This window comes from Austrofundulus limnaeus, unplaced genomic scaffold, assembly GCF_001266775.1.
Source record: "Austrofundulus limnaeus strain Quisiro unplaced genomic scaffold, Austrofundulus_limnaeus-1.0 Scaffold291, whole genome shotgun sequence".
NCBI classification, from domain to species: Eukaryota; Metazoa; Chordata; class Actinopteri; order Cyprinodontiformes; family Rivulidae; genus Austrofundulus; species Austrofundulus limnaeus.
The window spans coordinates 396,391-417,931 of record NW_013952693.1 but is presented as its reverse complement, the minus strand read 5'-3'; the positions used below and the strand labels follow the sequence as shown (position 1 = coordinate 417,931).

At 37.9% G+C, this 21,541-nt stretch overlaps 1 protein-coding gene across 1 annotated transcript in view; it reads right to left on the bottom strand.

Moving 5' to 3' along the window:
* tenm2a (teneurin transmembrane protein 2a) overlaps window positions 1-21,541 on the bottom strand; it is a 346,633-nt gene that overhangs the window by 253,131 nt on the left and 71,961 nt on the right. Inside the window, exon 2 of the mRNA XM_014021396.1 lies at window positions 1,270-1,598. Within this exon, the coding sequence (XP_013876850.1) occupies window positions 1,270-1,495 (226 nt within the window). The 5' untranslated portion in view covers window positions 1,496-1,598. The remainder of the gene's footprint in view (window positions 1-1,269; window positions 1,599-21,541) is intronic.

Below are 21,541 nucleotides of genomic sequence, written 5' to 3'. Positions count from 1 at the left end.
GAAGTGCACTGACATGACAAATAATTGTAGGCCACATTTGAATCCCAATTCTCTTGTCAGCAGTTTTAGTTTCCTTTCTTATAAACATCAACTTTTTCTTTCTGATAATGTCATCGTTTGTAAGGTTTCAGTTGACGTTTACTGTTAACTTTAGTTTTTTTCCCTTAATAAATAGTAGTTTTGGTTCTATGACATTGTTTGAGGTGACTCTTGTCCCATAGATTATTTCCCTTTTTCTGTTAGTTCTTCTTCCTGTTTTCATTTGGTATACCAGGTGTTTGTCAAGTTCCCTCTTTCACCTGTTTTCCGTTTCTTAAAACCACTCAGTTGTTTATTGACTGTTGATTCCTTCAGTGTATAAAATATTCTGCCCAGTGTCCTTGTCACAGGTTCATTGTCAGTCTAACTGTCCCTTAAGATATTTTAAGAGTTTTTGCTGAGTTCAGTCGTTTCTGCAGCATCCTTGGTTTTGTTCAACGTTAATTAGAGAACTTCAGAAACATTTCTGGATAATGATCTTTTGTACAGTACATTCACTTCTTGTTTCACAGAAGATTTTATTTTAAGAATCTGTTAAACCTTTTTATAGAAATAAACTATTGCAAAAACTAATAGGAAAATAAGTTATTTGTGTCGTGAGCCAGTTGTTTGTGTTCCATCTAATGTGTAGCTGTGCATTTGGAAGTTTTCTCTAGGTATCTTGGTTTATCTACTACAGCTCAAAACCGTAAGCGTTAGGCAAATTGGCAAATCCAAATGGRCTTTAAATGTGAGAGTATGGTTGTTTTGTCTTGTGTGTTTCTGTAACAGCTCCACAATGGACTGGAAAATTACGCGGGGTGTACTTCCCCTCCTGTGTGCTGATAGGCACCTTCTCTGACTCTGTGACCCCAGATAGCATCAGGTGAATACAGACAATATGTGAGTGAGTGAGTGAGTGAGTGAGTGAGTGAGTGAGTGAGTGAGTGAGTGAGTGAGTGAGTGAGTGAGTGAGTGAGTGAGTGAGTGAGTGNAGTGAGTGAGTGAGTGAGTGAGTGAGTGAGTGAGTGAGTGAGTGAGTGAGTGAGTGATAGTTGTGTTTTCTGAGAATAACCTCAGATATTTCATCTCTATAATGTTTTCATCTAAGTCAGAGCAGATAAATTAGCCCTTTGAGAACTTAAAATGGTTCAAACTGATTTTCTTTTTTATGTTGTGGAGCAYAGATTGACTTAAACTCTAAATCTGATGGAATATTTGTTAAATGGACAGGTTGCCTCACAAACACACCTTGCCTGGAGTACTCATCAGCCTCATGGTGCACCAGGTCAGTAACGCAGCCGCCATAGTGAAGCCTCTGCTCGTGATCAAAGGCCTTGAGCGTCTCACTGGAGCTGTACGACTTCTGCGTTGGCACACGACACTCATCTGCATCGAGGGAGGAGGTGTTGTACTGAGAGTCTTTGGAGCAACGACTCCTCGTCAGAGAGCGGTGCCTACGGTCCTTTAGGTCCATGATGGAGCTGGGTGATGATTGGAGATGACTGATGATGGACAGGCTGGAAACGGCAGAGAGGGGTGATGAAGAGACCTCGTCAATGTCAACCACTTCTTGTCACCTGGTWAAAAAAAGAAGGTACAGACAAGGTGGAAAAGACAATTAAAAGTTGGTTTGAAATTACCAGAAAGATTTGCTGTGACTCACTCACTCTCTGTAGAAAATCCACAGAGTTCGGTAAGAGTGAGCACTGCAAAAGGACATTTGAGCAACCAGGCAAATACACAACACATTGGAGTATTGATGCAGGCTAAGTAAGGCTATTGTGGGGAGAAACAGAGCTGCCAGCCTTGTGGTCCACAGAGATAGTCAGCCATCGACCGTACTGATGAAAAATATTCATCCAGCATCCAAATCTATTCCATAAAAACTGAGAGTGACTCGACACAGGATCAAGTCATCCTGAACTGATGGCAGTGATGCATGGAAACAACAAAAGTGGACAGATATCCAAAAAGACTGAGGAAATAATGACAAAACAGACAGATTATTTAGATTAGAGCAAGGTAAAGGGCAGAAAAAGAAGAAAGCAGCCGGATGCAACAGGAAGGAAGGAGGAGGAGGAGAAATGACTTGAGGGCTTTGAAAGTCTCTCCCTCATTATCAGAGTGAGAATGTATCTGGCTCCCTCAGAGGCTGTAAAGGATAATCAAACACACCCAAATGAATACACACAGACACACAAACCGTCCACAACAAACACACAACGCCACCCTTCAGTCTGGCACAAAAATTATCATGTCGCCTGAACTTGACGCAGCTTATAAAACCACTTGTACAAATGTGTTTATTATGACTTTGCCTCTTCATTTGACGCCTGATCCGACCATTCCTACGGCAGCACCAGCACCCTTTTAATCTCTTCGACCTCACACTTGTGGATGCAGATTATACATGATTATGATTCTAATAAAGCACGATGCTAGTCGAGCTGCCTTGAGCAACACATCGTACAAGAGAGCTAAAGTTCAAAGCACAACAATACAAGAACCAGCAGCAATTGACAGGAACACTTCCAGCAGCTGTGCAAATGTGATATTCATGCCAATAAATAGATAATTTATAGTTCTGCTACTTGAGGCATAGGAAGGTCTTGTCCACCCACAACATTAGAGTTTAGCATTGTGGTTTTGTCACAATTGTACTTAATTTGGACAGCACTCACCCAACAACAGAACATGAAAGAACTTTTCTAAAGAACAGTGATATTTGAATACTTTTTATTGCTAATTGCATCTTCCAGTATAGGAGGAATGAAAGTAGAAGAAAAAAAAACATCTTACAGAATATGAGTCAATCTTTTCAGAGAGTGCTCATTTTAAAATGCTTGGAGGGTAGCACTGAAAAGTGCCCTGCTATGTCCATTGATTAACAGTAGGTATTAAGCCTCATAAAGAGCTCATTATTCTTGGGCATCCATCACACAGGCTATTAGGAGTTCAACCTTAATGTGTTTGTACCATGAATGGAGGATAAGGAAAGAGTTCAGGATCCTGACTCAGGAGATGTGGGGACATTTTGACTGGAGGTTTGCAGACAATGGGACTGGGATTGTGTAGAACAGCAAAAGCAGCTGCTGCTGATGAGTTATTACTGTGTGAGGATTAGCGGAAATAATAAATACCCAATATTAGACGAGCTGTTAATATTCACTTTCTTCTCCCCAAAAGTTTTATGAGACATTCAGAACTACACAAAGATTTTCCTTCTGCATTAAACCCAGTGCTGGAGCAAAACAGGCTTTTCTTGAATGTCTTCGACATAGAGGATGTTGTTCTAACTAAAGTGAAAACAAAAGCTACACTTCCAACATTTTCTTTCACCAATAAATGCTTGATTTATAGAAACGTGTGTCAACACATCTGTTTCATTATCATGAAACTGTTCAGAAATTAACTTGTTTTAAAGGTGGCTAAGAAAATAAATAATAAAAAAAACATAAAACCACTTTCTATATTTTTATGTAAAATATACAAGACCACTTCATAACTTGCCACCCTTTACAACATGATACAATACAAAACTATATGATTCATCATAATACAATAAAAATATACTCTATTCTCCCCTTGGGAGCATTTTTGGACTCAGTAGCTGCCTTTACAGAAAAGACAACTATCTCTCGGGAAAAGGAGCATTCACTGATTACAGAGTGATCAATAAATTGGTTTGCACAGCTTGTGGGAAACCACCKGATCCCCACACAATTTCAGACCAAAAATTGAATTCAGATATGTTCAAGTGACCAGCATTAGTTTTACCTGATAGATAGGGTTGGTTTTATAAAACTGTGCATGACTAACAGGTATAGTCATGCCTCATGACATTACTATGAGTAAAATTGGATTTCAGATTCTGTGACAGTATGTGATCCTTCAACCTGATGYCATAAAATTATATTGTATATCATGGCAAGTTATGTGACATGTTATTACAAAGTCACATAAATAATTTAAAGCATTAATTGAATGCTAGGTCTTTAACAGTAAGTCTAAAACTTTAGCATTTAATGCCAGAGTTTTAAATTAATGTTATGATATGAAAAGAGAAAAGTCTGGGTTTGGTACACCTTGAAAATAAAGTTAGGAAAATGTAATGAAATACTGTAAAATTTCATGCTCAGAGTAAATGAGACTGTGTGGTTAGGGGAGTCAGCCTCCAATAAGAAAACTGGCGTTTTGTTCCCACMGTTCAGTCATGTGTCGAAGTGTCCTTGGGCAAGACACTGAACCCCCACTGCCTCAGATGTATCCCATCGGTGGATGAATGTGATTTTAGTACTGGCCAGAATTATTTATGTAGATTAGCTTTGTAGAGAGACTTGTGAAGTTGTGYAAATGTGAGAGTGGATGGGTAAATCCTGGTTGGCTAGAAAGGTGCTATATAAATACATTTATTATGTGTTATTACCCCACCAAGATTTAGCACAGCTATATGGTCACTTGGCCAATTTTGTGTTGCTAATATTGATTGGCTTTAGTGGCCATCTTGAACTGAATTAGCTCAGAAAGTTTATCTATCGTAGATGAATAAAGTGAGTCAAAAGACTCAGGACACCTTTTTATTTCAGGAACAAAAAAGGTAAAGTGAAATATATGAATACCCACTAATAGGTGAGGGGCCCTTTTTTAAAATTATGTCTATGGAATATGTCTGTCATCTGGAAAGCCACCATTTTGGATGAAATTCTTGGATCAAAGTCAGTTTTTTTCCAATGGGAAAGGRGTCTTGTAGCGTTTCAAAGGCGTCCAAAAATGTCTCTGAAATGGATTGCTGCAATCAGATGTGCAATATCACATGTGGTTCAAAGGTTATCAACACAGAAAGTTTTTTTTTGTTGTTCATCACAGGTAAGCTCTGTGTTCAGCACCAGGGACAGCACATAGAACAGGTCAAACAACTGGGCATTACATTCCTTATTGTTCCAATTTTATGTGTTAATAAATTATCCAAAGCAAAGGGTGTCCAGATGCTTTGAATTCACCCAGAACATCCAATACTTCCTGAAAGTTTTGTTGAAATCCCTTCAGTGGTACACAAACTCTTTTGCAAACCAGCAAACAAGATCAACATCAATAGGTAAATTCAAATATGTATGCAATGATTTTGCACAATGAGTTGGAATTATAGTACATGTGATGATTGTTTCTCGGCAACAAACAAACCAAATTTTWGCTCAGTATCTGTAAATCTGACTAAGTTGAAGCCTTCTTTTTTGTTTTTAAAATGAGTTGACTGTAACTCCAAAAGTGAATCAGCCGTAGTTGTACTTCTAATTACTACTTTCTGCAAGTTTTATTAAAACTTGTGCAGTGCTTCATAATAAATTTTGGTATGCACACACACACATATACACACAGAATCAGGCAAAAACACTGTAGTTCATTGTTACCTTCCTGCAGTTGTGATGATAACAAAAACAAAATAATGAGCCAAAATGTTGCACTATTTATATTCTTTTCCAGGAGCTCACATTTAATAATCGTTACACTGTTTTACAAAGAGCCATTTATTTACAAAACGTCAAATCTGCTTTCATGCAGATCCTTCAATCCACATAATTATATTACTTTTGTTTTACAGATGATGTTTTTTCACACCAGATAAGATTCTTGTATTCAGGTGTTGGAAAGTTCAGTGCTGCCAAGGCCAAGGTTTTCTACAAGACTGCCTGGTATATGTCTACAGAATTTTAATGCAGTATTCTGTATACAAATGCATATTTGGTAAACCTTATCCACTTATTTACTCTGACTTTAACACATTACCACATGGAAGCAGATTAATTTATAACGGTACACTAGCTTTCTCTCATTCAGACCACTCAACTACATGCATATTCATACAAACACACACACCGACTTGGCGGGCAGGCACACAAATGGATACAAGAATCTAAAACCGTGCAAATACCTGCATGACCTTGCAATAAGCAGTGCTTCTTTGACAGGCATGAACAGAGTTGGTCAAAGGAAAAAAAAGAGAGAAATTTGCGTGCAACTATGAAGTGACCATGAAATCTAGGCAGAATGAGAAATGTAGTTGGAGGATGAGTGAGATGATGGAAAAATCCATTTCCAAAATTACAGGGGTGACGTTTAGAACAGTAAWAGGCCCGTTTCATGCAAATACCAGCTTCAGGGGAAAAGTCTCAATGTAAATTCACTGTAAATGCAAATTAAACCCAGTTAATAGGAAGTTAATGACATCAGAGGATTAGTGAGCATCAAACAAGATGGTTTCCTTTTCAACTCAATCAACCTCTAAAAGAGGAGAATCCAAGTATCAAAGGAAACCAAGTAAAAGACTTGACTTTGAAGACAGAAGCTGCTATTTAAAGGATTTTTGAATCACACATTTGTTTTTACTAAAACATGAAAAATAAGCCTTTAATATATTAAATGCTTGAGCAAATATGTGCATTGGAATTTTCCGAAGATAGATTTTAGAGGTACGCACAAAAAACAACAAAAAACAAACCCCAAAACAGAGCAGAAAAAAAAAACAATACTGTCAAAGTAACACTCCTCGTGGGGAATGCCAGCATCTTTCAGAAACAGGTGCATCGGTGCATTTACGGCTTCAAATTGCCTCAGGTATTTTGTGTTTTATTGCATCATGCCTCAAATCTGCCTGAAAAAAAAAAACTGCTGCGGAGGCACCCGGCGCTGGGAACATGCTGATCGCAATCAACTGGGCCAGGCTCCTGCATATTATTGCGCTGCATTTGTAATGGTTACATCTACRCTGGCAAGACATCCAAAGACAATTAGCTGCAAAGATTTCATCCAGCAACTGAGCTCATTTTTCAAAAAATAAGCACCGAGATGACGTGAGTGGTGCGAGTATGGATGCTGTTTAGGGGCCATCACACTGTGGGAGGCTTTCTGTCCAGATGACTCCAACTGCAGCCAACTAAGAGGATACACAAACAGGTTTGCTCAGAGTGGACAATTTGCCTTAAGATTCAATAACTTTAATAGTTAATCCAGACAACACATTTCTCAAGGGTAAAATATTAATTTCAACACAAGTGTTTTTGCTGAAACTAACACATTTAATTAATCGTCTTGCTTCCCACTTTCTCCTGACTAATCAGGTACTTTGGCTTGACAAACATAGGAAAATATTAAAACTGTGTGTTTTTACTTCCGACACTGAAGTTGGCATCTTTCATTATCACATTATATTCTAACTTGTTATTATCTGAAAAAAGGGAGTTGATTGTCACTCAAAGTAGTAGGAAAGCTGAAAGTTCAGGCAATTGAACAACAGACATTTGTTCTGCTAATTGATTGACTAYTTTTTCCTTCCTCTTCTTCATCTTTTTTATTTATTTTTTTATTTAGAAGGAAAAAAAACACTTTTTATTCTTATTATTTGACATTAAATTAGAATAAACCTTCCTTTTTAAGGTCAATTAGGATTTCAAACAAATTTTCATTTGCTAAATGATTGAAAAACTGGAGAATTATTTTTATGGTTTTACTTTAATACTTTCTTACTGTAAGAATCATAAAAATGCCAGARAACAGGGTGGAAATGCACACAGGGACAAAGACTTTAATTCTTGGAGACAGTCCCGTGGTCTGAGAAAAATTAAAATGAACTGTTTGGAGTTCTAACTGGGCACAACCTGCTGAACCGCCACAACATGGTGATGGGACTCCATGACAATAGTCAGTGTGATGAATCTGGCATTAACTTAGAGACCTCTTTGCACAGCTTAGGYCWCTGCTTGGCTCTGAGCAGTCAAAGGAAAACGATTCTTGGGGACCCCTTTATGGATCCTGAGAAGCTTAGAACATTGTTTTGACCCTTTTGTCCTTCATCCAAGGTAACATTTTCTACTTCTTTTAACTTCTGTTACCATTGAAAGAGGTTAGCTCAGTGTCTTTTTGGGGGAAAGCAACAGGCACACTTACAAGGCCCCCACTCATATGAGTTATTTTACCCACTTAACCATAACAAAGATCCGGTTCCCCGGCACAATCAGAGCAATGTTGTATATGCTGTTAAGTGCCAGGAGGACTGCGACCAGTTATACATCGGGGAAACAAAGCAGCCACTGTTCAAAAGAATGTCCCAACACAGACGAGCTACATCTAATGGCCAGAACTCTGCAGTTTTCACTCATTTACAGGCCAGCGGTCACTCTTTCAGAGATGAGGATGTTCTCATTCTTGATAGAGAGGAACGYTGGTTTGAGAGAGGAGTAAAAGAAGCCATTTTTGTGAAGACTGTCCGTCATTGAACAGAGGTGGAGGCCTCCGTTTTCAGTTGTCCCCCTCCTACAGTGCTGCTATTGCCAGTATCACTCCACCCCCTGTTAACAATAGGTGTTAACTAGGTGTCAACGATAGCCATGTGATGTGAGTATCAGTCACATGGAGGCAGGGCTTAAAAGCCTGAATTTTGCCTGAAACTCTCAGACTGAAGAAGTCTCTTGGAGGAGAGACGAAACGTTTTATTAGAGAAGATCCCGTCCAGAAGACCTATACATTTTTTTTCTTTTTGATTTTTTACCTGGATTACTGAGATGCATCAGGACATAACCACAACTGTTTGGCCATAATGACCATTGTTACATTTAGAGGGGGAAAAATTGAARCTTGCAAGTCTGAGATCATCATCTCAACTGTGAAGTTTGGGTGCAGCATCATGCTGTGGAGGTGTTTCACTGCAGTGGTGCACTTCGCAAAGTAGAAGGTAACATGTGGAAAGAAAATTATGTGGAAATTGAAGCAACATTTCAAGACAAGTTTGGACCCAAACAGGTTTCTTAAATGGACAATGGCCCTAAGCATGCTGCCAAATTAGTTACAAAGTGGCTTAAGGACAGCATAGCCAGTGTTTTGCAGTGGTCATTACAAGGCTCTAATCTTAATCCTATAGACAGTTTGTGGGCAGAGCTGAAAAGGCATGGGAGTGAGGAGGCCTACAAATATGACTCAGTTACAGCAATCTGTCAGAGAGAACGGGACACAATTCCAGCCAACTATTGTGAGACACTTGTGGAAGGAAACCAAAACCATTTGACCCAAGTCATACAGTTCAAAGGCAATGCTACCAAGTACTGAGGACATGTTTAACTTGTCACGTACAAGTAAGTAATAAATAATTATTTAAAAAAAATCCTTGTTCTTGTTATTTGGACATCTAGCAAATAGAAATATTGTGGGAATATGAACTAATTCAAAACCAAAAAAAAAAGTAGTGATTTAATGTCAGACAGTGAGATTTGTGTTTTACAGTGAACTGTATGTAAACATCTGGTTTCCAACTGTATCCAAATCATAAAACAAACCTGCAGTCATTACCTGGCCCATATTTAGTTTTTATTGCAGCAAAAACAAGTACCAGCCAGAAAAACTGGCAACTAAAATCGTGACAAAACACAGCATGGAGTGGTTCCATCAGAAAATTCACCCATTCTTCCAAAAGTCTTTGTTAACAGGAGATGAAGTTGCTCATTTGGAGCCTCCTTTCATGCTTTGCCCATGTTTTTTTTTTCCTTTCACAATTCAAATGAAATTTGTATAGCTGAAAACGTGCCCTCTTGAAAACCTGTCCCTGTCATTAGAAATGACAAAATTGTGGCTATAAAGCTTTTTTTTTTGTGCTGCTGCTCAAATTAAGTTGTTTACACAGTTTGTTCACAAAGACAAAGAGTACACACGGAGAGACTGAGCGAAACAAAAGAATAGACAGGGAGAAAGCTGAGCACAAAGAAGTGGCACGAGAACGAAACGAAAACAACAAAACCGTTTACTCAGATTTGTGCTCAATTACAAATTGTCAAAAAGAAACGAGTGTGTCTCTTGACTTCAGGGAGAGGAATAAAACGTCCAACTGAAAATGCAAATTGAGTGAGGATTAGGATATTTGTCACACTGTTTACCTGAGACTTTGTTTACAAATTCAGACATGAGCAGCTTGTAACTGACATGTCATCTTTAAATTTAAATTGTTTAATCGTAACCTAAAATAATAATTGACACAGACGTAAATATCTCTTATTAACTTGAAATTTTACAGAATAATTAAACATTTGRAGCTGTTTTGTGAGTTCCCATGATAGGGGAATGTGGTGCATTTAGAATACATTCTGACATTTTTTTAACTCTAACATAGATTTAATCTTGCTCTAAGTTAGGTTTTTTTTTAATTTGGCTCTGACTGAGAGGTTTATTATTTATCTCTTTATCTTATTTTTCGGATTGCACAGTCTTGATACTTTGATGGTTGTACAGCTTTTATACTTTTTAACCTTTTGTTCCAAATTTTTGTATATCCTGTTCTGATTGTATATCTTTTGATTTCCCTCTGATTGTACAACACCTTGTGAATCTATTTCTATGAAAGGTGCTATATAAATAAAACTTTACTTATTCACTTACTTACTTATTATCACAAAGAAACAAATTACATAACCTCAGGTGTCATGAAAAGAGCACGCACAAGATGCAAAACACACGTATGTGCTTACACACAAATGTCAAGGCGAACGGAGGGCTAACGGGAAGCTCGAATGGCTCCGGTTCAGCTGGAAATCGTGATCTATTTTAGATCCAAGAGGTCGTGTGAGCCAAGAGCTGAGGGGCAGGAAGCATTTCATCTTTCTCTCCATCCCACACACACCTCACCAAAAATCACCTCCATGTCTTTGAGCCAAAAATATATCACATTCCATGTGATCTGTCACTATACTCACCGGCTCTGTCACAGTTTGMCGGCAAACTTTTCTCCCCGATTGTTTTTGGGTATTAAAGTGCCAAATTTGTTTTCATAATGCCATCAGAAACAATACCACCCCTGAGATGTGGAAAGCTGTCAAGTTTGTCTTAGTGTTTCTAACAATGTTAAGAGTTCAATCATCACATACTGCTTCTAGGTTTAAATCTCCAGAGTGCACTGATATGCAGAAAGTTGTCCCTATTTCTTTATTCATTTTTAGACCCTCATTAACCAGCGAGCGCATAATAAATGTGTAGTAGGTTTTACAAATTAGGTTGCCTTTTATCTGCACTGCCACAGAACAGTAAGGTCACTTACAAATATAAGACAAGACGTATTCAATGCAATTGCACCAGTTCCATGTGGTTTAATGTCCATAGATAATGCTATTCTGTGCTGAAATAGAATGGAACGAAGAAACACATTAATTTAAACAGCAAGTTTTCAAATATCCACACCTGGAAAGCAAGCTGGACTGGATTTTTCTGAGTTTATTTCTTTGGGTTTAAATAAATAAATAAATAAATAAATAAATAAATACTTTGTGTGTTTTTCTTTGCTGAGTATTGCCTGTGATCAGTGAGCTTGCATGTGGTGGGTATGAAGTGCTGTTGAGGTCACAGAAGTGTACAGCAGAAACCTGTCCTGAGGTTTGCCCATGTGACTCACAGCTGGGGGTCCCTGCGAAAAGTTGGCACAGCGATCACGAGCCGTGAACAGATCCGTCCACCTTCAGTTCCCTCCCTTATGCTTCCCATCTCATCCCCTCATTTGTCAGGATGGAAATGAATGAGCGGAGGGGTGGGGTGGGGTGGGGTGGAGGAAGTTGTTGAGGTGCGAGAAATTCATCCCGTTCTCTTCCCTGCTCTTGGTGCCTGTGTAATCTCCAGACTGGGCTGCAGAGTGCCACAGAGCCTCTGTTTATTAGACTAATCCTTAAATCCACATTCTGCAGGCCTCGCAAATGCCTCACGAAGCTCTAATCTGACTCAAAACAAAGGGATTAGAGACGACAAGGTCCCTCTCTCTGTCTGCCGGAGTGGGCTCAGGGTGAAGGCACACATGTTCTGAGAAACACACTTGCACTGTTGTATACTCTTGCCTGTCATACCGTTATTTGCTAAAGACTGATTGGCACACGCATGCAAACCCGCTTTCACACATGCACACACAAACACATACTTGCATACTGTGAACACAAGCTGGCTGCGACAAGACAGGCAGTTAGAGCCAAAGTGCAAACAAACTGGGTAATTACACATAGCTCAAAAACTCATGGGAGAAATGACGGACAAGATGAGAATGAGCTGTGGGAATGGGACATTGGTTACAGCAGGGAGGATATACTTGGAATAATTGAACAAACAGGCTCATTTTATGAACTCACAGTGTTGCGATATCAGCAGAGGAGTGGAATTGTTTTATTCGCCAGCAAGAAATGTCAGGGGTTCACCTTAGGGGTAACAGGCTGTTACTGTATATACACAAAATAAAATGCCCCAAAATAAATCAATATTTGTCAAGTATTTATCCATACCTGCAGCCTGCACTGTAACAAAATATTTTCCAAATTTACAGCTCCGGTGAGTTTCTCCCCAAAACTCATAAGAGCCCATTTCAGTCAGATGTCAGAGCTGTAACAGGTTTACAAGAAGCCTCTTTTCTCTTCTTTCTGTGTTTCTCTTTCAGTTTGTCACAGATTTATTTTGTTTCTTTCCAATGTGTTGAATAAATAACAAATAAAAAAAGGGCTGAAATTGACTTGACTCAGTCGCTAATTCAAATTTTACAGTGGAATCTTTAGTAACAGTTGGTCTAATTTGCAAATGCAGCATGTAATAGTGTTGAGAAGGAAGCTCAGTTTATTTTCTGGCTACTTTCACACACTGGTTTGGCTTCTGATTAAAAAAAAATTTTCTGAATACTTTGTATTTCATTTGACACGAAATAAAGAACCAACAAACTGGTGCCTAATCCTTTCAAACGATAACAATGCGAAAGCATGCTAACATGAGCTTATAATTTAACATCCACAATTGTATAAATTCTTTATGAAGGACACATTTATACTATTGTTTCCCCCTTTATTTAACCGAGACGGTCCCATTGAGAATCAACCCTTATTATTCAGGGAGTCCTGGTCAAAATGGCAGCATGAAAATGAGCTAAAAACAATTTTTGACTTAAGAAACCAACAAAATTTCATTGTAAGAAACATGGAGAAAACTGTTCTACTTTAAATTTTAATGCAATTTAAAAGAGAGTCTAAAAACAGAAATACACTAATTCTACCAACCAAATCCAACACATTCACCATGCAGCCCGTAATATTAAACACAACTTTACCAAACATAGGTCCTTGGGGAACACCAGTAGTTATTACAAGAAGCAGAAGTTTTGTTTTCTAAAATCATACACCAAATTAAATCAGGTAAATCATTTCTGAGCCAGTTCAGGCCCATTTCACCAAGTCCTACACAACTCAGAACTTTTAATACAGCTTAAGGGTCTACAGAAGTAAAACTTTTAAACAAATCAAAAAATAAAGATAGTTTATCTTTCTTTTTTATTGACTTGACATTTTCTTAATATTTTTCTTGTGTTTGGAAATTAGAGCATCGATTGACAAAAAACAAACAAACAAATAAATCAAATYTAGGTGAAACTTTGCATTGACTGAGTGAACGTGATTAAAACATGTTTTCAGTTTATTACAGAAAAACTTTTTTAATGAAAGTAACTTTGTTAAAATGTAATCATTTGGATCATTATATTTTAAAGTTTTATTCACGTTTCTTTGTTCTGTTATCGGCGTATTATAGTTGACAGCATAAAGAAAATATATTTTTAGACATTCTCGTGATTTCATTGTTCATACCAACACTGGGTATTTTTTTAAGGGTCKGCATGTTTATAACACCCGAGACAGCTATATGTAAGTGTGAACTGGRAGGATTAAACCTTAGTGTTATCTCAGTCTGAGGTCATGTCCCGCAGACACTCGACTGAGCACCTGACAAGAACGTAATTGTAGAGGAAGGTCGTGTTAAAAAAGAAAGGCATGGCAATCTACAGATGGATAAAATCAGCAGAGGGGTCACAGATCCATGCTCCCTGTTCTTTTATTCATCGGGGGAATTCCTCCTCATCTTTATTCAGTGGAATCTCGCCCGTGCTGGTCGACTCAGCTGATATCACGTGCGTGCGCGGGCGTGCTGCCTTCTTCACCTGTGCCCTAGGAGCTTGCTGCAGCACCAAGAGTCGGGGCAAACTTTGGCGCCTTACTGTCAGTGAGTTATTAAAACAATCGAGTGCTGACAAGCCCTGCWTTCTGTCGCAGACGAGGAGGGCTAGGGCTTAATAACTCAGTGTCACGCCTTGACATTCTTACCATCTGCCTGGGTAAAATATTCAAATGTGCAATAAATGTCACAGGGGACAGACGGTGACAGTGTCTAATTAACACTATGACAGAAGTGACACACTGGAGGCCTTGGCTGATTTTTTTTTTAACTGTACAACATGCAATGCCTTTTTGTTTATGCGCGTGCACACGCATGCCAAAACTTCACGCAAAGGTGAAATGTTCAAGCACACAGTAGCAATTTTTTTTTCTTTCTTCCTGTCATCCTGTGTCTTTAGAGAAAAGCTGCTGATTGTTTAAGTAAACAGAAAAAATGTAGCAGTAAGACACATTTTAAAAAGTGTAAATGACAGCAGCTATAGGGCTGTGCAACCCTGGAGCAGTGAATAAATGCCATGAGAAGATTCATTTCCTCGGGCTGAAATGTCAAATGGAGGGTGAGCTGGGAGAAAACCACATTATCAGCCTTATATGGGATCCTCATCAACTCAAATAGGCTGCATAAAATGCTGCAGTGATTCATTAGTAAAATCTGAGCAACACTGGTTAATTTTTCCCACATTTTATAAATGTATGAATTTTCCAAAATGGTGGGGGAATTAAATGCTTATTAAAAAAATAAAACAAGAAAATAGACAGARCCTGATTGACAGACAAGATGTTTGTTTTCAGGGTTTTCTTTTGTTTGTTCCAAAACCACAAAAACCTGACTTTAAACCTGAATAGGAGGCAACCAGGAAAACTGAAAAGGTATTTGTTAAATGGAACATCCAAAGCATTTAGAAGGTATTGTATTGTAATGAATAGGCTAAAAGAGAAAATCAATGTTGCAAGGTTTTGTTTTTCTTTAAACAGATGAAACAAAAATAAAAACAAAAAATAAAGAAAACTCATATAAAGTTAAAATAAAAAAACAATTATGAATTTAAAGCATAGCTCCTATATGCAATTCAGATTATATCTTTAAGCACATCTGACGTTTTGCACTGATTGTTATTACATTGTTCAGTATTGATATTGTAATAAAAATCCAGGTTATTGATTGGTGCTAGACAAATGTTACATTGCAAAATAGCTTAAAAATACATGTTAAAAAGATTCAGTGACATGCATTTACAACCTAATCATGTTGCCAATATTAACCAGTTCAGTGACATCAGTTTAGCCTTCATTCATTGCTAATTGATCGACTGTAGATTTCACTCTGAACTAAAAGCTGCCCATTTTAGGTCAGTATTGAATTATTAACTTGATACTTAGCTGTAAGAAAATGTAAGATATTAGAAATATCAGCTGAACTGAATGTTGCTTAATAAAAAATTGTTGGAGAGATAACATGGAGCTTTTGAAATGAGGTTCAGTAGAGTTGTTATGAACAATTAACATCTTACCTGCTGTAGATCGCTTTTTAAATGATTTAGTACAGCCAAACTAAATTGTTATATTCTTAAAAGAACTCTAAAGTCTAAATTATCATAGCAGTTCATATAAACATTTCATTTATATTATTATTCACTTTATTTTAAGGTTCACAGTTCTGCTAGGCAGCACCCAAAATATAATAATGAGCTGCCATTTCTGTTTGTGCTCACATATAACCACTGGATTCTATGTAAATAACTACGGAATTCAAAGGGGATGGAAAAAGAGTTTTTATGAACAGCTACAAACATTTTAAGCTAAAATTATAAAAGCATTCTTGGATTTGATCTCAAGCTAGCTTTTAGCTTCTTAATTTGTTCAGAATTAAGCTTTGTTGTTCCTAAACAAAGAGGTATCTAGAATAGATAAAATATTTGTTCTAAACCTAAAAGATGTGAACTACTCCTTTAGGTAAAACTCTAGTTTGAAAGTCACTTTGGAACCATGTATTTGACTTGAACAACTAGTTGACATTTATTTTCTACCCTGTTGATATAAAGTCTAACACAGATAACTGCATTTGTGTGGGCGTATCAGAAAATATTCCATCAATGTAAAGGCTTTTCAATGACTTATTAATGTCAGGTTAGGTTAGGTAAATATGYACTTGTCAGAAATGAAACACCAGGAATATATTACTTGCAACAACAGTATAAGACCACATGGTGTTAGTTGTCATCAAAGACAGAAATAAGTGAATGAATTACTGAACATATACAACTATATTGTACTTAGAGTTCATGCAAAGTATTTTGGTTAAATCGCACCAGCAAAAGCAGCAGATGAACTTGTTCGGTTGCTTAATTTAAATTGACCGACCAGGATAGATGAATAACGTTCTGCCTTTTCTGCCATACTTGTTTTCTAGGCATCTATAAAATTGCATCATGTATTTTTGTCTTTTTTTTAAATGAATTACCAACAGTTGTTAGTATTCAAACTCGACTTCAATGATAACTTTTCAGGAGGAAGACGATTACATCAGAAATACAGCGTTATTCTAAATCGCTCAGTGAATTACATCATTACATTTCGCCTCATTGTCTTCCAGACTTGAATGCATCGACTGACAGTGAAAATGCCAAACAGTAGRCTGCTCTGGTTGAATTCACTGACATCATATTAGGTGACAGTGAGAGTCGGAGTATGCACCTGTTTCTTCTCAGGTGATTGATGTCATCAAACAAACCCAGGGTATGGAATTAGATTTTTTTTAAACCCTGCCTATGGGAAAATGACAGTGTTGATCTCAAGCTTTTAAGGTAAACAAATGGCTTTTAATGATCTATTAGGACTTTTTTTTCTTTATTGTTTAGAGACTCAAAGCTTTGGCATGTTAAGTAGCTGTGCACTGTTTTTACACYCAGTTACCGCTAAAAGAGAAACAATTATGCTTTTGTCTGTGTCTGTCTGTTATCAATATATCTCCTGAACCACATGACACCTTTTAAATTGCATTTAATTAGTTCTAGAACTAATTAAATGTTGAAGTCACCCAAATTCAAAATGTTTGCTACAGGTAAATGACCTCAAAAAACACAAAATTGTCTATTTTTCAATTGGTTGTAAAGATATAAAGCTGCAATTTGGTGTAGTAAAAATTTAGAGCCACCTCCAATATGCATCATGAGCACTGATCACTTTAACTAAGTGCTTTAAAAAAATCCAGTATCTGTTTGGACTCAATTCTGTCTGTTAGCTAAATATATAAACTACTGGATGTATTTTACTCAAACCTTCAGGAATCATTAAATATTATGGTGCTTTCCCAGAATCTAAGTTGGCTGCTATTACTTACTTTACAAGACCCGAAAATAGATTAGCCTATTGCTGTCAAATTGACAAATGTTGAGTAGATAAAGTCATTAAAAAACAAATTTGTTTGCAGATCATTTAATAAAACACTGGATAGATTTTAATGAAACTTTCAAATGGTAACCATTGGATGTCCGTACTGACTGATGATTTTTTTGGAGTCGATCCAATTCAAGATGGCCACTTTAGCTAATTAATATTAGCCATCACAAAAATGGCCAAAAGCCAGTGAGTTTTGCTCATTTTGAGCTAAAATACGATATGGTAGCAGCTGAGAGTCATTCAAAACACATACAGTCCCCTGAGCTTAACGTCTTCATGAGATTTTGCACAACATAATTTTTGAGATATGATAAAAATTGCTATAAGTCATTCATCTACATTTAGCTGCTTATGCTATGAATATGTCACATTCTTCTCTGTCAGTTTGTGAAGGTTGCTGAAGAGTTGATCAGATTTCCTGTAGCAGCAGAGCCCAGTGAGTCAGCAGTGAGATGCCATTCACAAAAAAAGGGGGTGAAGAGTCCAGGGTGTATGTTACTCATCAATGAAAACTGCTTCTCACACACATTAAGGTTTTTTTTGTTGACCAATTCTTGACAACCTTTTGTATCAAACACACGCGTCTGCTTTGATTACCCAGAATTTAAATCACTTAAAAAGCACAGAACATCGCCCTCCAAATGAGTCTAGTCATAACATTAGAACAGAATGAGTTTTAACTTTAAACACTTACACAAATACACAACTCTCCTTTCCGTTCCCTCCCAGTGTGTTCTGTCCTGCCTCCCCTCTCTCTCTGCTCTGTAAGAGCCTATTGTATGAAGCACCTTTAATGGCTTTGTCAGGGATATATTGGACTTCATGAGGAGATCTGACACGCCGTGTGTGTGTGCCCGTGAACGTACTTACGAGCATGTGTGCTTTTCAGATTGTCRCGTAGGGTGCGATATTATGGTGCTTTCCCACTCGTGTTACTGCGTGCACTCACACTCCAAAGCCATTAGATTCTATACAAAATCCCAAAGCTGAGAACTTTAAAGCCGAGAGCGCAGCAATCGACAGGCTGGTCTCCCACTGAGCACGTCTCTCCACTCTCGATCTCTGCTACAGCACCGCTCTCGGCTGGAGCTACGGTTACACTTTCGCGTGCACGTTTTCGACTCCGTTACTTTATCTGCTCTCGACAGCCCACACGTGGGTGCATCAGCGATCATGCATGCACCACGCCAATATTACCAATAAGTKTTTGCTTGCGTGGGTCTATATTGCTTGTGTGTACGGTGAATGCCTCTAATGGTACCATCTCGTCGTCTTGGAGTGTTTGTGCCTTTGGGGGCCAATAGAAGACAGCTCTGGCCTGCTACGCCACCAATGACATAGCTGACTGGTCCCATTTAGCATGCTAGATTTAGCTTCATTAGAGAGGATGTGGCTGGAAAGGCACACAGAGGAAGTGAAATGAGGGGTAAGAGGGGGAGACTGCAAGGCATTTGCAAAGGCCGCTTTGCATTAGAGCTGGACAAAATAAAKAAAAAATAAATAAGCCAGAGCTGTCTCATATAGATACATTATAAACCATCCGTATCCATAAAGTCAGCCGAACAGCGAGAATTAGATGAATGAATAAAATTAATGCAGCAGTTGGAGTTAAATCAAAGGCACTTCACACTGAGAAAGATTATAGTAWTGAGCAGCTTCACACGTTTCCATTACAGCTACCTCTTCAGAAACAATAAGTTATAACATCACACAGCAAAGTCTGTGAAAAAAAATACAAATCTAGCATTTCTTGAAGAAATGCACATCACACCCTGCCTTTCATGACAAGGTGTGAAACTACCATCTTATGTTAAGAATACACAAAGTCATTTAGGTCAAATCTTTTAAGATATGTTGGGCACAACCTCGTGCAATATTATGAGCTCTTGTGAGATGTGTTAKTGCTCAGCGTGTCTATTGAGTACCTCTCCAAATTTGAGCTCAATGAATWTAAAACTGACTGATAAAAAGTGTTTTTTGTGTAGGCTAATGTGGATTAGCTGAAACAGTCGTCTTGGTCAAGATTGGCCCCAAAATGTAATCAGCTGTAGAAGTACATTAAATKATTACTTTCTTAGAGTTTCATTAGATTGTTTCCACTGTAWCAAGAGATATTTTGATAACAGACAGTTATTTTTAACAAGTAATGCCAAACATTTTACCAAAAATGTGCAACATACCATGCTTTGAGTATTTATTCGTGGAAATTTCTAGATACTAGCACACTAAATTTTAGCTTAGTCTCTGTAAACTGTTTCCACGATAGACATTTGTGTGTTTTCTAATGCTGATTGGTTGTGGTGGCCATTTTGATTTAAGTTGAATCTAAAAGGTTATTCAATTGTAAATGTGCACCCAGTGTTTACTTTCTCAGAGTTTTGTAAAAATCTGTTCATTGGTTCATGAGGTGTTTTGCTAATGCTAAAGCTAAATGAGCACACACAGCTGCAAGGGCAAAAACATTATTACCCACCTTCACCGCAGAAAAAGATGGTTTAAAATGAAAAAAAAAACTTTTTTCTGTTTTTTTTTTTTTGAAGAACTATTCATGAAAATGTGTACATCACAAATAAGGATGTCAACATCAACCCTAAAGGGCAGACAAATTACATAATCTGTTATGCAACAGACTAGTGATTCTTTAAAATCTCAATCCACGAAATGCCCCACTTTGGCATGACAGAAACAAATGAGCTATCACATCCAATTGGCAAATTTGTGTCTCCTCTATTATGGAAAATAAGTCATTGCAATGGAAAATAAGAATAAATGACTTGTCAAGATGGATAGTGTTTGTGGTGACGAGGCGGGGGGGGGGGAGGGGGAGGTTGAGGTAATTAATGTGTGGCTGTTTGAGGGGTTATTTAGGATTGTGCATGTGTGGAGGGGTGGGGTGGGGTGAGTGGCGGGGGGCATGGAAATGTGGGTGAACAAAGTCTATAAGAGAATTAAAGACCTAGCATTCCTTATAGGAATGCACAGTACCTGTTGCCTTTAATGCTAAGATCTTTGTATCTGATGAGTTAGAAATGTTTTGGTTGAACATTAACATTATTATTATACACAATCTCCTGCAGTGTTGTGATCTCTTGCATGATCTCTCAGTGCTATGAGTTGTTACAGATTATGGGTGGCGGTTCACATCAAATTTTAGTTCMRTATCGGTAAAAGGGACTGAAATACAGCCAAATTTGTGTTTGCTAAAATCCCTTCACTGCGGCAGCCATCCTGACTTGGACTGACTAAAAGACAATCAACTGCAGATGTGCATCCAATTACGTTCTGAAAATTTCAACACAATCCGTTTTGTGATTCACAAGATATTTTGGTAAGGGTGCAGACAAATGAACACACACACACACACACACACACACACACACACACACACACACACACACACACACACACACACACACAACTGCACATACATAGACATGAGCAAAAATAGTGTTGCTTCATTTGGACTTCGGTCAAGGATGGTTGATCATGAGAACAATTCCCAAAAATGTCCTGATGCATCTCAGTAATCCAGGTAGAAAAATTAAAAAAAAAAAAATAAGTAGGTCCTCTGGGTGGGTTCTTCTTTAGTGAAACGTTTCGTCTCTCCTCCAAGATACTTCTTCAGTCTGAGGAGTTTCAGGTGAACTCAGCCTTATAAGCACTGCCTCCACATGATGGACAAACAGGTTAATCACATGCAAAAGAGGGCCATCGCCTAACAATAGGCTTGATTAGCTCYATTGTTCATAGACGGTCATGTGCCCCATCACCTGACTTATTGGTTTGACTGATTGTTTTTTTGCATGTGACTAAATAGAGATAATCAAGCCTATTCATGTTGAGGCAGTGCTTATAAGGCTGAGTTCACCTGAAACTCATCAGAGTGAAGAAGTCTCCTGGAGGAGAGACGAAACGTTTCACTAAAGAAGAACCCATCCAGAGGACCTACTTATTTTTTCTTTTTGAATTGCCAAAGATTCTTCTCTAACCTGGTGCCTGATCTGAGCATGAAGATTTATTTGCAAATAGCCACTCATACGCAGAGAAAGAAAGAGGCAAACAAACCAACACAAAATGCTTTATATCTTTATATAAATGTGTGTGTGTGTGTGTGTGTGTGTGTG